The sequence below is a fragment of the Camelus ferus genome, chromosome 8, assembly GCF_009834535.1.
Source record: "Camelus ferus isolate YT-003-E chromosome 8, BCGSAC_Cfer_1.0, whole genome shotgun sequence".
Taxonomy (NCBI): domain Eukaryota; kingdom Metazoa; phylum Chordata; class Mammalia; order Artiodactyla; family Camelidae; genus Camelus; species Camelus ferus.
In genome coordinates, this window is record NC_045703.1 from 28,815,221 (window position 1) to 28,831,741 (window position 16,521).

Consider the following 16,521-nt stretch of genomic DNA (forward strand, 5'->3'; position numbering starts at 1 on the left):
AAAGAGCCACAGTAGGAAACAGGAGGGAACGAACATTTCTAATCAGGAGAGGCTGAGACTGCCAGTTGCCTGCCCAATTTTTTCCCACTTCTTCCTTTGCAATAGGAGCCCTGATTTCCAGTTAGGATCACGATTGATTAGAATTGAAACCATACTTCCCAGCTTCTCTTGCAGTGAGTGGTCATGTGACCACATTCTGGACAATGAGATGTAAGCAGATGTGGAAACCACTTTCAGAGATTCCAGCACCACCCTCTGTCCTCTTACTCTCCCCAAATCTTTCCTCTGTCTTGATGCTAAGAATATGTATAGCCAGCTGGCTCTTTCTGGATCTGTGGTTCCACGTACCATCCTGAAGAAGGCACTGATTAAACGGAATCTTCGGAATATCAAAGAGTTAATGCACTTACAAAGGGTGAATAATTTCATTTTTCTTCAGTGTATCACAAAAGCTCAAAAATGAACTTCAGCTGTTACATCCTGCAGCACTTTACTCCAAGGAGCCTGGGTGGTGTGTGATTTTGAACATCCCACAACCCTGTGGGGTCCTGCTGATTATAAACTAGTCTAATTTTCAGCATGTCAGGCAAAAGGTCTCGTGACTATTTCTAAGTTGTAAAAGAGACAATCAATACTCAGGTTACAGTTAGTGGTTTGCTTGGAGTGGAAGGCAGCAGGCGCTGGTGGGCTCTGTTTCTCTGTCCTCACCCAAGATTCTGAGAGGCACAAGTCCTGCGCTAGCAAGGCTCTCCTGGGATGCAACCGGGGCTCCGACAGAGAGGGCTTTCTCAGATCCCCCATGGCTGAGGGAACAGTGCCCTGCCCCTTGGAACTTCCGCCCCTCCTTGGCCAGCAGAGGCTCATCTGGTGTGGTGAGGCTCTTTGAGGGGAGCGTGTGGAGGACTTTGGATCATAATAAATAGCTCATTGCTGCGGCTGTCAGGGCTATGGATGGACACCTCCAAGGCTCGGAACAAAAATGCCAAGAAGACAGTCAGCCCACGGAAGGCACCCGAGGGGCAAGATGAAGACTCCCTGACTCCCTGGCCTTGGGCCTCCGTCCTTCAGCACTTCTTCAGTGTGGGGTTGATGCGCCATGATCTACTGAGGGGTGGTTCACATGATCTGTGACCACTAACACTTACTGAGCTCTTATTAAGTCCTAGGTCTTGTACTAAATACATATTGAACTTATTTAATCCTCCCAACAAAACTATGAGGTAGGTGCTGTCATTATTATTCCAGTTTCACAGACGAGGAACTGAGGTACAGAGAAGTTCAGGCTTGCAAAAGATCACAGGGTCAGGAAGTAGCATATCCAGGATTTCAATCTGGGCCGTCTGGCTCTGCAGTCCATGTGACTATACCCTCGAGCCACTATTCATTAACAAAATACTGAAGCTTGAAAATGTGTTTTTTTTTTTAAGAACATAAATCAAAATGGATGCCAAGCCATCCTGAGAATGACAGCACTTTCAGACACTGCATCCCAACACGCTAACTCTAACGGGTGAGGCAGGCGTGGCATCACAACCAGCACGGGGGCAATTTTATCTAACTCTGGTTCTGCCCACGTATCTGTGCCCTGCAAGAGTCACCCACTGTGCAAGAGAAAATGCTTTACCAACCTCTGGTTCTTCTCCTCCTGGCACAGAGCTAGTCTACACCGCTCAGACTCCCTTAGAGTTAAGTGTGGTAAAATGGCCAGCTCTTGCCGACAGAATGTGAGTGGAAGCGGTGGGTCACTTCCAGGCTCTAGGGAAGTGCATGTGCCTTCTCCATTTGCCCTTTGCTTTCTACCCGCCAGAGGCACAGGTGTGGAGGCTGTAGGGAGAGCAGAGCCACAGACAGATCCGGGGTCCCTGAACCAATCAGGACACCCACCTTGGATGCCTGCATAAATAATAAACTTCTGTTGTGTTTGAGCCGCTCTGCATTTTAGATTCCACTAACCCTACACCTAGCCTATTCTGACACACCATCTTCTTTGCTTACGGTCAAAGGTTGAAGTCAGCTGCCTTCAAGAGCAACAAAAATCCATGAAGGGGTTTGTGGAAACTTCTAATTCTCCAGTGTTCCCATGTTCAAACAGCAGCCCCCCTACACACACACACACACACACACACACACACACACACACACACACACCGTCCCTCCACATTTGGAAGTCCCAGGGCAAGGGCAGAGGAGGTTAGGTCGTGGGGAACCCGGGCAGGCAATATGTTACCACATCTGTTTCCTTCGAGAGAGGTCCCGTTTCTCTTGGGGCTGCAGCCAGGGGGCCTCAGCCCAGGTGTTGAGGGGCCTCCAGAGGACATGAGGCTCATGCGGGGACCACCGGCAGTGGTGGCTGAGCCTCCCCCCAGGTGGCCGTCTCCGGAGTTCTGCCTCTTGCAGTAGAGCGACGAGGAGGCGGGCAGGGAGCCCCTGTGGCTGAAGGCGGAGGCGGAGGGATCCACGCTGTAGCGGTGCATGCCGGCGGGGCCCACCCGGCACTCCTCGGCCGTGACTGTTTTCGCTGAGCGAGAAGGCAGGACAGAGAAGCAGAGATCAGAGAGCAGGCAGTTCAACAGGCCACCCGGCGCTCAGTCTTGGCAAAACTTTTCCCAGCAGCACGGGGCCCATCTGTGGGGATGGGCGATGAGGTGGAATGGACCTCACGGCATATTTCCAAATACCTCGCCTCCTGGCAGATGGACACCTGCCTCACCAAGGAAGCATATCGTAGGAGGGACCCAAAGATGTGTCCCTCCATGTTCGGAGGAAAACGGGATTATCTTGGTTATTGGTGCCTTGGACATAAAATTCAAACCAAGCTTTCTTCTCCTCCATGGCTCTGCTGCTCCGGCAGTCTCTGCCAGCTTGTCTGAATCTCCCTGCTCCCTCTTCTCTTGCCCAGCACCACTGCCTCCCCTACCGGGCCCAGGATTCCTCGGAGAGATCAAGCCGGAGTAACAGTGTTCCAGAGTTGGAAGAAACAGCTTTGGCCTGGGTACCGACACACATGTGATGCTGCTTCCTCCCTGCACTTTTAGTCACAATTCACATGAGGGGAGGGACCTTCCACCAAAGATAGCAAACTGGGGGCACAAATGCTGATCCAGTGGCCCCATGGCCACATGTATAGGTCTGTGTTCAACTGATTTCCAACAAAGGTGCCAAGATCATGCAAAAGGAAAAGAATGGTTTTTTCCACGACTGGTGCTGGGACAACTGGATATCCACATATAAACAATGAAGTTGAATCCTTGCATCATACCATGTAGAAAAAATGAACTTGAAATGGATCAAAGACCTAAATATCAGAACAAAAGCTTATAAAACCCTTAAAAGGAAACATGGGGGTAAATCTTCATGACCTTGTGTTTAGCAATACATTCTTAGATTTGACACCAAAAGAATGAGCAACAAAAGAAAAAAACAGATCAACTGGGTTTATCAACATTTAAAACTTTTTAATTTTGAAAGATTCTATCAAAAAAGTGAAAAGATAACCCACAGAATGGGAGAAATTCCTTGCAAATCATATACCTGATAAAGAGAACTCCTATCCAGAGTATATTTTTAAAATGCTTACAACTCAACAATAAAAAGACAAATAACCCAATTAGAAAAATGGGCAAAAGACTTGAATAGACATTCTCTTGAAGAAGATATACAAATGGCCAATAAGCACATGAAATCTTGTTCCAAATCATTAGTAATTGGGAAATGCAAATTAAAACCACATTGAGGTACCACTTCACAATCACTAGGATGATTATATTCAAAAAGCCAGATGATACCAAGTGTTGGTGATATTGTAGAGAAACTGGGACCCTTATATGCTGCTGGTGAGAATGTAAAATGATGCAGCCTTTTTAGAAAACAGTTTGGCACTTCCTCAAATGGTTAAAAGTAAATTCACCATATGACCCAGTAGTTCTCCTCCTAGAGAAACCCCAAGAGAAATGAAATTTCCACACAAAAATGTATACGTGAATATTTATAGAAGCACTATTCATAATAACCAAAGGTGGAAACAACCCAAATAGATATCAATTGATGAATGGATAAACAAAATGTAGTATATCTATACAATGGAATATTATTCAGGCATAAAAGGAATGAAGTACTGATCCATGCTACAGTGTGAATGAGCCTTGGAATGCTATGCTAAGAAACCAGGCCACAAAAGACCACATATTAAATGATTTCATTTGTATGGAATGCTAGGGTAGGCAAATCTATAGAGACGAAAAGTAGATTAGTGGTTGCTTAGGACTTAGGGGTTAGGGGAATAGTGGGGGTTCTTAGCTAAAGGATGTGTGGTGTTTGAGGTGTTAAAAACTTTCTACAATTGACTGGGGCAATACTTGCACATATCCATGAATATACTAAAAACCATTGAATCGTATACTTTAAATGGGTGAATTATATGATATATGAATTATACTTCAATAAAGCTATTTTTAAAAGGTCATTGCAGAGGCCCAATGTTTGGTTGTGAACACATTCTTGAGACTGTTGTATGGTCAGGTCTGACACCACTTTGGCCACTAGGACACAGGGAATCTGAGCAGCAAAAAGTGTGCACACTCTGCGCCTCATGCTTTGTGGCTAATGCAGTGCTGCATGATGACTTCAAGAAACTGGCAGTCTGCACCTGCACCTGGATGGCCCCTATTGCATCTTCCCTCCGGGTCAGAAGACATCAGCAGGAAGGACCTGGCTATGGAACTGTATACTAGGCTGCTTCCTGAATGGACTGAGGAAGAGGAAGACTGACATTTACCGAGCACCTACTATGGCGCAGCACATTCCAAACCAGTGAGCAGGAAAGCTGCCATTACATTCCCTTTGTTGGAAAGTTTTCATCCTCTGGGATGCTAATCCTTTTGGTGTCCCCAGTGGCAGGTGCTCTGGTATATATGAGGAAGCTACTCACAGTGTCTGGCATGGTGCTTGGCATACAAAGGGCACTCAATAAGTATTTATTAAGTAGACATTTGGGCAGTAAGGCTGCTGTTACACAGAAGATACATTAAAATTCAGATTATAAAGGACTAAATATAAATGCTTCATGTTAGATGCATGATAAACAATGAAAAAAGGCCCTAACTAAAACATTCATTCTATTTATTAAATATTTTAAACCCAAATTAAATATGCCTATGTAATTCTGGTAGTCTAAGGTAGAAATGCAGATAGTTCACCAATCTGCACTATAGCTGGAAAATACAGATGCAGATGGAATATTGTTCTCCTATGACAATGTGGGGAAATGGGGAACAAGGGAGCATGGATTTTATTGGTTTAAAAACTGCTGACAACCATGGGTGAGATCAAAGGTAGTAAAAGCCAGCTTCTGGGCTATGATCCAAACGAATTCATCGGGAAGTAAAATCGACTTGAGAGAGCATCAAGCAATAGTCCTCTACCCAGCAAAGGATGCACCCATGATTCCGAAGGCAGCCAGGTGCACAGCCGTGGAGACCAGACCACCAAGCCCCAGCCGTGATCCTGCACAGCCTGTAGCTCCCAGGAAGCCTAGGAGTGATTAGCACGTTCAGGTGCACACACCAGGGTGCTGTTCAGAATTGATGAGACGCATCTGCTCAAACCTGCTTAAAACAGCCTTTTCCTCACCTTTATAAATAGCAGTGCTGACAATGACATCACACCTGAGTGTAAAAATGACTGATACAATGAGGGCCATCATCATGCAACCATAGGGCTGGAAAGGCCCTTCACAAAGCACCCAGCCCAGCATTTTCCCAGGTGTTAAATATGTGCCACTGGTGGGACAGGAGTGATTTTTGGTGATACTTTGGTCTATTAGTTTCCAAAGGCTGCAGACACTACCACAAACTTGGTGGCTTAAAACAACAGAAATATATTGTCTCCTAGTTCTGGACACTCAAGTCTGAAATCAAGGTGTCGGCAGGGCCGTGCTCTCTCTGCAGGCTCTAGAGGAAGATGCTTCTTTGCCTCTACCTGCTTCTGGTGGTAGCCAACAATCCGTGGTGCCCCTTGGCTATAGACACACCACTCCAATCTCTGCCGCTGTTGTCACATGGGATTCTCCCTGGGTGTGTCTGTATCCAAATTTCCCTTTTCTTGTAAGAACACCAGTCATTGGATTAGTGTACATAATCCAGTGTGAACTCATTTTAACTTCATTACATCTACAAAGGCCCTATTTCCAAAAAAGGTCCCTTTCACACGTACCCATGGTTAGGACTTGAACATGCATCTTTTTGGAAGACACAGAAACAGGTGAACATTATTTTTTATAGTCATATGTTTTAGTGTACAGCAATAAAATATAATTAGCCCATCAAACTATATTTTAATGATAAGGTATCACTACTTAAGATGACTAAAGGCTAAGACTAAACAAAATGAATCCATTTAAAGGAATTTCCTGAGGAAACACTTCTATAGGTTTTACTTAAATATAGCAAAAACTGTGAAGGTGCCTTGAGCTGACCCCAACTCTTCTTTTCAGGCAGGGTGGTGTCTCGAGAGGAAAAGAAAGTAAATAACTGAGCCTCTCACTGTACACTGGAAATTGACACAACAATGTAAAATGACTATAATTCAATTTTAAAAAATGTTTAAAAAAATAACTGAGCCTCTTATTTTAAAGTTTCCCCAAAGAGATTTTACAGCTTCCTCACAGTTAGGTCGTTGTGCCACAAACCTCACTGCCTGAAACTTCTTCCTTACATCTAACCCCAATTCCTCTTACTTCAGTTAAAAAGATGACTGCTGGATACATACCCTTTATAATTAAAACCGTTAAGTCATCCAACATGCAGGTTAAGATGAACTATAGGTATGCAGAACTTCTAGCAGCTTAAGAACTTTAATAAAATGTGTCTCGTGAATTGTTTGTTACCTAAAACCACTATTTAAAGTTGGTAAAAAGAAGGATCAAATCTATCCTTGTAGAGAGGTAACTACACTTTTCAAGTGTTCTGTGGCTGACTGGTGAGTGAACACCAGATGGGGCCAGCAGACCTGGGATCGTCCAGCGTGAGTGCCCTGCACGGATCTAAGCCCCGCGCACAGACTCGCGGCAAACCACAGGGCTGACAGATTATGACGTTCCTGGGTCCTTTTCTCCTGGAGTTTTAGAAAATCCCTTCTCATTTGAAATGAGCTCTTTTGTCACCCTGGCACCTCTCGTTGAACAGGTGGCTCCAACCCAGATTCTATTTAAGGCCGTTTCACTGCTGTGGACACCAGCTTGGCAAAGCAGGGTAAACAAGAGGCACTTCATGTGCTTCTCTTCTGTAACTCCCCGCCTCTGTCAAAGACACTGAGGATGCCACTCGTAAATCATTAAGTCTTTCATCCAGAAAAAGGAATAAACTGCTCTCGTCCAATCACAAGAGCATGCTTAAATAAAAAGGCATATTCTAAGAAGCCTGCCACAATTTTCAGGCTTTAATGTCTCGGGAACTTTCAGGAGAGGCTGATGTGCCTTCCTCACCATGGCTGATCTGTTTGTGGACTACAGTTTCCTCCAGCTGCTATGTATAAAACCTGCCTGTGAGGCCAAAGAACACTCTAGAACAGTTCAAACCCACTCAAGCCTCAAAGGATACTTCTTTGCTTCTGAATCTGAACCATGTCTCAGCCTCCCTGTCTGGGGAACAGAGCTCCAGGGTGTGAGTCAGGAGTGTGGACCCCTCCTGCACCCTCAGAGGCCTGGGGGATGCCCCTGCGTCCTCGGCTCCCAGGACGGCCCAACCTGCTGCAGTTCTGGAGGGTCAGCTGAGCACCTGGAATGCGGAGAACCTCCAAAGAGAAGCAGGAAGAGGCAGAGGGACAGGAAGGAGAAAGCCAAGAACCAGAGAGAGAAAGAGAAAGTCTCAAAGCAGTGACAGTGGCCTGGGGAAGAAAGAGTGGCCACATGGATGAGACTCCAGACACTGCTGAGTGAGGGTGAGTTCAGGGGCTGCTGGTCCCTTTTTATGTGTAGGGCCCAAGACCCAACTGCCCACAGTTAAGTGAATTTGGAGTATTTAATCTATTTAAATAATTTTAATGGCACTTTACTTGGATTCTCTAACCAGATGAAACCCTGAGAAGCAGTAACAACACCATCTGCAAGCTTATTCTCAAATAATATCTATGCATGCAATAATAACCCTACATCCCAGAGTCTCAGACACTATTCTTCCCAGCACTAAACAGTTCTCTCTCTCTCTCTCTATTCCCTTCCTCCTCTCTCTCTCTTCCTCTCTCTCCCTCTCACACACGCAAACACACACACACACACACACACACACACACACACACACACACACACACTCTCACCCTCCACTCCCCACCTTATTTCTCCACATCAGTCATAACTTTGCAAATGATGGAGCCATTGCTCAGAGTGAATCCTTTCTACAATCATCTCTGCTACCTTGCCCCAGGCTGGGAGCCATTGCCTCTCTTGGAACTGACTACCAGCAGGCCTGCCCAGCCCAGCAGGCCACACAACTCTGCCCAGGCCCTCAAGAAGGTCAGACCACTGGACCAGTGTCCAGAGGGCTCCATGTGGGAGCACTTTGGCTCTGCTGCTTAAAGAGACGGTAGCACCACAGATCCTTGGCCTTGAAACCCAGATTAGGAAAGAAAGTAATACTGTGGGTCCGATAATACCACCACTTAAATAACCGTGGAATAACTATCCCCCTATGCTTAACCAGGCACCACCACCTAAGGATCACAGCCAGTAAACTCCAGGATGCAGAGAAAGAAACCTGCAAGGAAAGAAGCAGAAAGAGAAAGAGGGCCAGGAGGGAGAAGGGCCAGGAAACAACAGCGGGTCCTGGTAGAGCTGCCCCTCCCCTGCTCAGAGCCCAGGACGGTGGGGCTCAGCTTCCTACCTTGGGTTGCCGTGTCTCTGCCACCAGGCAGCGTCCCGCACACCCCTCTCCAGCGCCGCTGGTGCTCAGTGCTGTGGGAGGTAGGGAGGACCTCTGAGGGACTTCTTGGTGGCAGAAACCAGTCGATTTCCTCTCTGCCCTCCTGCTGCCTTTCACTGAGGCTCTTGTGGAGGTTTGCAGATTTCCTTTACTCCGGGGCTGGGTCCCGCCCCTTGTTCTCGCTCAGATAAGCTCATCACGTTTTCCCTTACAGCCCTCTGTGGCCTCTTGTCCCAGCCTTCCTGGTTCAAAGGGCACCGGGCCACACCACCTATGAGGCTTAGCCTTTCATTCGCTTCAATTAAATTTTCCATTAACTTGGTCTCTGGCCAGTATAGATTTTTTCTTCAAGCTTGTCTCTAAGTTCAGATCACTCAGCCCTCAGAATCAACCTTATGACTCCCCTCAGGTCCATTTAAGTACATTTATATTTTTTCTCCCCTAATGAGATGGACAGAAACCAACCATAATTTTAATGCCTGACACCTGAAACTTCTTTAGCCCTTTCCAGTGTTTCTCGTTTGCCTGAGACTTTGTTCTTTAAGATTTAAGATTTCCTCTTGTAGAAACTTGCCCAAAGGCAATTTTGCCCAACGTCAGCCGTTTGAAATAATGAATGCCCTTTCAGTCTCCAGAGGAGAGGAGTTTCCATAACCAGCCTCTCTATGGTCTTGCAGCTTTGCCAAGTCTCTACCCCAAGGCTTATGGGAATTCCCAAGAGGTGGAGGAGGGCGAGAGTGGGGGACCGGCCGCAGTCAAGCTCTGTTCCCTCAACAGCCCCCGCACTTTTTGGTCTTTCATAGAACTCTGGGCAAAGTAAAAGTGATGCTTAATCAGGAAAATGTTGAGTCCCTGGAATAGAGAACGCCATACAGGTTTTGGTTCTAAATGGACATCCTGACTCTGAGGAAGGTTCACAGTACTTTCCAGTATCCCTCACATGGGTGAAGCAGGCTGCCACGTTGTGAGAGGCTCCGTGGAGAGGCCTATGTGGCAAGGAATCAAAGGCTCGGGGAAACGGAATCCTGCCAACATCCACATGAATGAGCTAGGAAGTGGATCCTTCCCTAATTGACCTCTGAGACGCTGTGGGCTTGTGAGTGACCCAGAACCAGGGGATCCAGTTAAGCTGCACCTGAGCTCCTGACTCCCAGAAACTGTGAGAAATAAATGTTTAAACCACTAAGTTTTGGGTAATTTGTCACACAGCAATAGATAGCTAATACAGGTAGGAAAAGAGGATTTGTTTCATTCCTCTTGACTTTGCATATTCCAGGTTGGAAGTTGTAATTATTAATTCAGTAGCAGCTAGGATGTATCTGCTATAGAATATCTAATTCTCTCTCAGGAAGTTTATGGGATTTTTTTTTTCAAAATCAAGGAATTTACTACTTATGTCTGAGACCCATAGACTACCCATTAATAAGAGAGAGTTCGTGGAGTTTATCTTAGAAGCCTACTGGTTTCCAAAGTTGCTTCAATTCCTCTTGGCATGATTTGCCATTTTAACCCTAATTCTGATGCATGGTCAGTAGATACTGGTGTGGATAACCTGCAGATATTACCTTAGGACCCACCACAGAGGCTCAGGGTATCAGTTCAAGGGGAACAGCCCGAAGGAGAGAGTCTCCAGTTACAGCTACTGTGTGCACCTTGGAGATTTGGGAATGGCCACATCTCATATCCTCAGTTCTTTGTCTCCATCAGTCCTTGTGCTTTCTGTGTTTGGATGGTCACCATCTCTTTAGATCCCTTAGAGACCTTGCCCATTCCCTGTATCTCCTCTTCCCCCATGGGCAGGAGCCTCTTTGGAAAGGCCTGCCAGAGATACAAAAGGCCTTCTGCAGCTAAGCCCAGTGCCTGCAGCATCATCGGATCAGTTGGAGAGTGGCTTATGGGGGACTGATGGGTGGGGGGGTCACATAAATGACAGTTAACCTCATGGAACAGAGGGGAGGGTTTCCAGTAGGTTTCTTTATTTGAAGAGAGGCATGGGGCAGGGGTGGAGGTGTCTTTTAGAGAATCCCTGAGACCAGCCTTATAGGAAGAAGGAGTCCATATGGCCTCTTTTTTGACAGGGTCTTTTTCTTCTCCACACTCCCTCCTAGAAGGAGCTCTCCCAAACAGTAGAAAGTCTACTAGGGATTTACCATCATCATCATTCTGCTCCTCAAGCCTTGAATGTTGGCATCTTTAATCCACAGAATGATTTTATTTGTGATCTTACACAAGAGGAGCATTACCTTAATTTCTTTTTGTTTCATTTTAATATATATATACTTTCTATTAAAATATTGTCAAATTGGTCAACATGATTCAATATTATACTATTGACCCCATATTTAAAGTTCCTTGGGAGGTTCCAACAAGTTAATTGGAATATTATTCATTCATTCATTTAGTCAATAACTATTGAATACTTGTGCTTCCTCAGTGTCCACAGAACTCAAGGGGGAGGGTATATATATAGCTCAGTGGTAGAGTGTGTGCTTAGCATGCACATGGTCCTGGGTTCAATTCCCAGTACCTCCATTAAAAAAAGAAAGAAAGAAAAAATTAAAAAAAGGGCAAAAAGAAAAAAAGAGTATGCTTCTAAAAAAATAAAGCTAAAAATAAATTTTCAAAAAATATCCACAGGATTCAAAAAAGAACCTAAACCGTACAGTGCAAAGGAGGAATAAATTAGTGAAAATTGTAAAAATCTACTTCAAATTCTACAAAACCTAGTATTTCCCTTAGAGGTTACATTTTTCCCTTTTAGCTCAATGTTTTAAAATATGTATAGATATTACACTTTAATGAGTGATATCATTGAAAATATAATAAATGGCTTTTCCTAAATGAACTCATATTGGCACACAGGCAGAACTAAGATCAGGAATTCTACACTGGCAAACGCTCCCGATTCCATTTGGTAAGAGCTCCGTCTGGGCTTCTCCTGGACCTATCTGTCTGGAAATACATGAAGGCCTTTGTATTTGCTGTGGAACTTGTGGCCATTTTTCTTTTCACCTTTCTATCAAAACTTTCTGCAAAGATTGTTAAGAACTGAGCTTGACACTTATGCTTTGTTCTCTTTCCAAATGGCCCCCTTTCCAATGCACGGCTTGAGAAGCAGACAGCTCATTTTGTTCACATGGCCCGTGGCTATGACAGAATGAGCACAGCTCTACAATATTCCAACCACTGGCCTGCACATGCCTTCCTTCATTTCTTTTTTTTTTTCCTGCATCATTTCATATAATATTTAAAAATACCAGGTCAAACTATGCCTAATGTCAGTGGAATGGGCCAATTTGTGTGGATTTTGTAGGGATGAGAAAGTCCTCCTGGTGTCTAGAATGATAGGGTCTGCTGGAAGTCATCCAGCAATGGTGTAGCAAGGACCAAGGATAAGGACGAAACACTCCTTGGGGCCAAGATAGGAAACCCAGTGGAGAAAAGATAATTGATCTATTTGGAGCGCAGTTTCTACCCAGATTTTGCTAAGTGGCATTGATGTTTGTTGTGTTCTGTTACATCTTTGCTGCAAGAAGTGGCACAGGGTACCACAAGCCACTTGTGAACATCTATTTTGTGCAGTCAGCCTTCGAGCTGAGAAACAGGACACACCCCACCCAGCAAGTGTGGGTAATGGGGTCCTACTGACAGACAGGCTTGGGAGGAAAAGCAAAGAGCCAGAGAGAAGAAGATCTGGGCTCAGTTTCCCTACCCACTCCACGTGACCCCTTTGCCGCCTTTCTGTGCCGTCTTCTCTGAATGAGTGGCCTCAGCTCTGAAGGCATCACAAGTAGAGGGAGCTAAGAAAATGTTTGCCGACTGACCATGGGAGCGTTTCTATATAATGGAACTTATGCCATTAAAAGCTCTATTTCCTTTTTGAAATGAACAATCTTTTGGAAAAAGAGATATTCTCTGGATAGTCATTCTCTGTAGAACTATTACATTAGACAAATCTGTAGTTCAACAGGGAAGCAGATTTAATTTCTAGATGAATGGATATGAAGGTTCAACCATAACAGAACACACTGTGTCTATTACTCCAATAGTTTCCTGGTGATTGGCTCCAAGACCAGCAGCCAAGGAAGAAAACATCAAGTCTCAAGAATAAATGTCTTTTCTCATCTCCCACCCCCACCATCTGAGTATCAAAAAAGCTACTCAACAAAAAGTAAACAATTTGTTCCCATCAGGTCAAACCTTCAAAAGGCAGGAAACCAATTGCTAAATTAGATCTTGCAGAAGAGTTCAGCTACCACATTTGTGGTTTCCAAAGAAATCTCCCCTACGCTTGGTGAGCAGACAGTTTGTTCTGTTGTATTGCATAGAGTTCGAGTCAACAAATATTTATGTGGACTTGTTACATCTCAGGCTCTGCTGAGGACGGCATGGCCCTGCCTTCAAGGCTGTCTAGCTGGGAGATGAGAGCTGGACCAGATTCTAGCAGTATAAGGCGGAATTAAATCCACTGAGCGGGGTAAACAAGGGTGTGGGAGAACAGGTGGATGTCTTCTAGGGATTTGGGGATGCTTAAAGGGCAACAGAGACCCTCCTGCCCGTGGTGACCAGGCCACACTGGGACCTTTGCCCGTCATCATTCTTTCCTTTCTTTCACCCTCTTCCCAGTGCTGCAGACCTCTTTCTGACCTGGATCTGCACATTGTCTGTGCCCTCTCAAGCCCCTCTGTTCTTTTCCAACCCACGGGGCACTTGGTCATCTTCAGTGGCAGCACTAGTACAGGGGCAGCATTGTCCTAGCCCAGATAGAATTATTTTATTGAAAACCTGAAATAAAATTCCCTATGTGAGCAGGACTACATCAGCACATCCTTTCTCATTCAAAATGTGGTCCTCAACCAGCAGCAGCATGGACATCGCCTGGGAGCCTTTTAGAAATGCAGATTCTCAGGCCCCTTCCTAGCCCTACTGAGTCAGAATCTGCATTTTATCAAGATGCCCAGGTCGTTCCTGGGCATAATTAAAGTTGAGAAGCCGTGGTGAAAGCTTACTTATAATCGCGAACTTTTTTTTTCAACATTCAAAGGTAAGGTAAAATTTCCGCTGTAATGATCTCATGACTTCTGACAGAACCACAAATGTTATCAAATCCATGTTTCTGCTTCCATTCTCCTAAAGCACCCAGAGAACTGTTCTTCCTAAAAGATGAATGTTTGGCTGCTGGTTAAGAGATTTGGAGGAAAATGACTGACGTTCCAAGCCAAGGTCCCTACCTTTCAGACTGAATTCAGGCAGCTGAGTAGGTTTTCCCTGGACAAAGAAGAAAGATCATTTGGCAAGAGAGTTTATATTTCAAAGGTCTGGGGAAGAGATTTGGAAGAAGCTCTCCCTGCTCTTATATGAGCCCTTCTGTCTTGGTATCCTCATCTTCACCTCTGGGGGTCCCCTCCTGAGGGTTCCTGGGGCCCCTGTCCTCCGGCTGTCCAGGGCTGACCTCTGCCACCTCCAGCCGTGACTCTTAGCTTGGAAGAGACCAGAGAGGACATCTTGCTCTTACTCCTCTGGGTTGCCAGAGTTCACCCCAATGGCCCTGATAAGTGGACACCTGTACTTGTCACCAATAATGCGGAGATCATTCCATCCAAGCAACCCCTTCTACTCTGAACAGCTATGACTTTTCAAAGTTCTTTACAGTGTCAACCCCACCTGACTCCTGTGGGAGTGGTCTGGTTGTTCAGAGGCCGAGTCCTCTACCTGGAAGAGTATTCCTTAAACCCATGCTTCTCAAACTTTAATGTGTCTTCAGAACACCTGGGATCTGTTGTGAAGGAGTGGATAAGGGCCACTGAGCATTTCCTTTCTCAGGTGAGGACAATATTCCTGACCAGAGTTTTAGTGGCAAGACCTCAGGTTTAATTAAATCCATCTTCAGGACCACAGAGAACAAATCCACATGACCAGCTGTCATATTTTGGAACAGAAAATCATGTCTTCCCCAAATTATCCATTTTTTTCTTGCCACAAACATCATGGTTTCTTTGATAGTTCCTTATGTGTCATGGCTTTGCATTTTCTTACTATCTGATTAACTTCTGGAAATGCCCTAATGAATGCTGACAAACTCTCTGTGTGCCACTCAGCATGGGACACTTCAGCTTTGACTGAACAACCTTGGGACAGAGCAGGACCTGGTTCAAATAAACTCAAGACCATATGATCTTGTTTAGAAACCACATGGTCCTATGGATGGATACAAAGCCTAAAGCCAACAAAGCCCTCCAACCCTTCCCTCATAAATACACCTGCCTTTCTTGCCACAATGGTGGGAAAGCGAGTGAAAAACTAATTCCTCATCTAAAGTAATAATAGTTTGACATGTTATCCTTTAAGGGAGCTTTAACAAGGCACTTCAAAAGAGGCAATGTCTTAATCTAAAGGTAAACTCTTTAATGGTGTCATCTTAGGCCCCTTGGCAGAGAGGTAGGAAATATGTGTGCCAGGGGGCTGCTCAGAGCTCACTGTACCACGGCTGCTTCCTCCACCCTCCCTGAGGCCCCCGGATACATGACACACACAGCACTTGGTTCTGTGATACCCACGGCATGAGGAGAAATTTCCACAAGGTCGGTTGATCTGGAGCAATTCATTTTTTCAAAGCAGCTATGGGCTAGGGAAGGGCTCACTAAGACAACTGGAGTCATTACTTCCAAAGCCAAGCCAAGCCAACTAGGAAGGAAACCAGCTTCCAGGTAAAAATGCCTGCCTCAGTCAAGGGAAGAAGTTAGGCAGCTACGCTACTTCCAGGAAAAAGACAGGAACTTCTATTCAGCATAGTGAGCTTGGAAGAGGAGAGAATAAGGTGGAAACCAGGGCAAGGGTTTCCTCAATGATCACTTAAGGAAAGCTGAAGAGAGGCTCCTGGGACAGGATGTTAAAATGAAATTATTTTAGTTTCAGTTTCGGCTGAAGCTGCAAGACCGTAGACACCCAGACCAGAGTGAAGTGAGCAGATCTTGCGAAAAGAGGTGGTTGAAAGCCAGTTTTACACCTGAAGATGATCACCCACATGCAGCCTACAAGAGAAATTGTAGAGGCTGAAAAACAGGTTGAATAGAAGAAGACTTGTGGACAGAATGGTCTCATATGTTCCCAAGGGCTTCATTCAGTGTCGCCATGTGAATAGCTTGATATCTGTCCTTGGAGCTCAAGAGACCCAATGGGTTATTGTTTGATTCCCATGAGAAACTAAAAAGTCTGGCTTCTCTGATGGCAGAACAAAGGAGAGGGGCAGAGATCAACCTGCATGCCCAGAGTTTGTTTGAGCAAAGGATGTGTATTTCTCAGGGACCGGATGCGGGCCATCAGAAGAAAGATCTGGAGTGAGATTATCTTAGATCCTTTCCACAGGACTGTCTGGAGGCACAAGGGGGTCTCAGAAGAAAGAAGCTAGAGATCTACCCTCAGATGCCTTGAGGCTGTGGAAAGAATTGTAAGTGATCAGCCAGAGTTACCTTTGTCCATGTCAATGAACATGGAGGTGAGAGATGGTCGGATCACCAAAGGCCCCATGTAAGAGCCCACAGGACGAAGAATCAGCTTGAAACGCCTGCCAGAACCGGCGAGCCTGATGCCAGCTCGCAGCAGGATTAGT

General features: G+C 45.4%; 1 protein-coding gene across 7 annotated transcripts in view; it reads right to left on the reverse strand.

The window, feature by feature from the left end:
* The window catches only part of SCML4 (Scm polycomb group protein like 4), a 122,375-nt gene that overhangs the window by 15,025 nt on the left and 90,829 nt on the right, over positions 1 to 16,521 (reverse strand). For 6 of the 7 annotated variants that reach the window (XM_032484637.1, XM_032484640.1, XM_014561559.2 and 3 more), the window contains one exon: positions 2,228 to 2,518. In XM_032484637.1, coding sequence (XP_032340528.1) covers positions 2,228 to 2,518 — 291 coding nt within the window. Of the gene's footprint in view, positions 1 to 2,227; positions 2,519 to 8,873; positions 10,203 to 16,521 lie in introns of those variants that run through there. The other variant, XM_014561560.2, reaches the window with a different exon arrangement.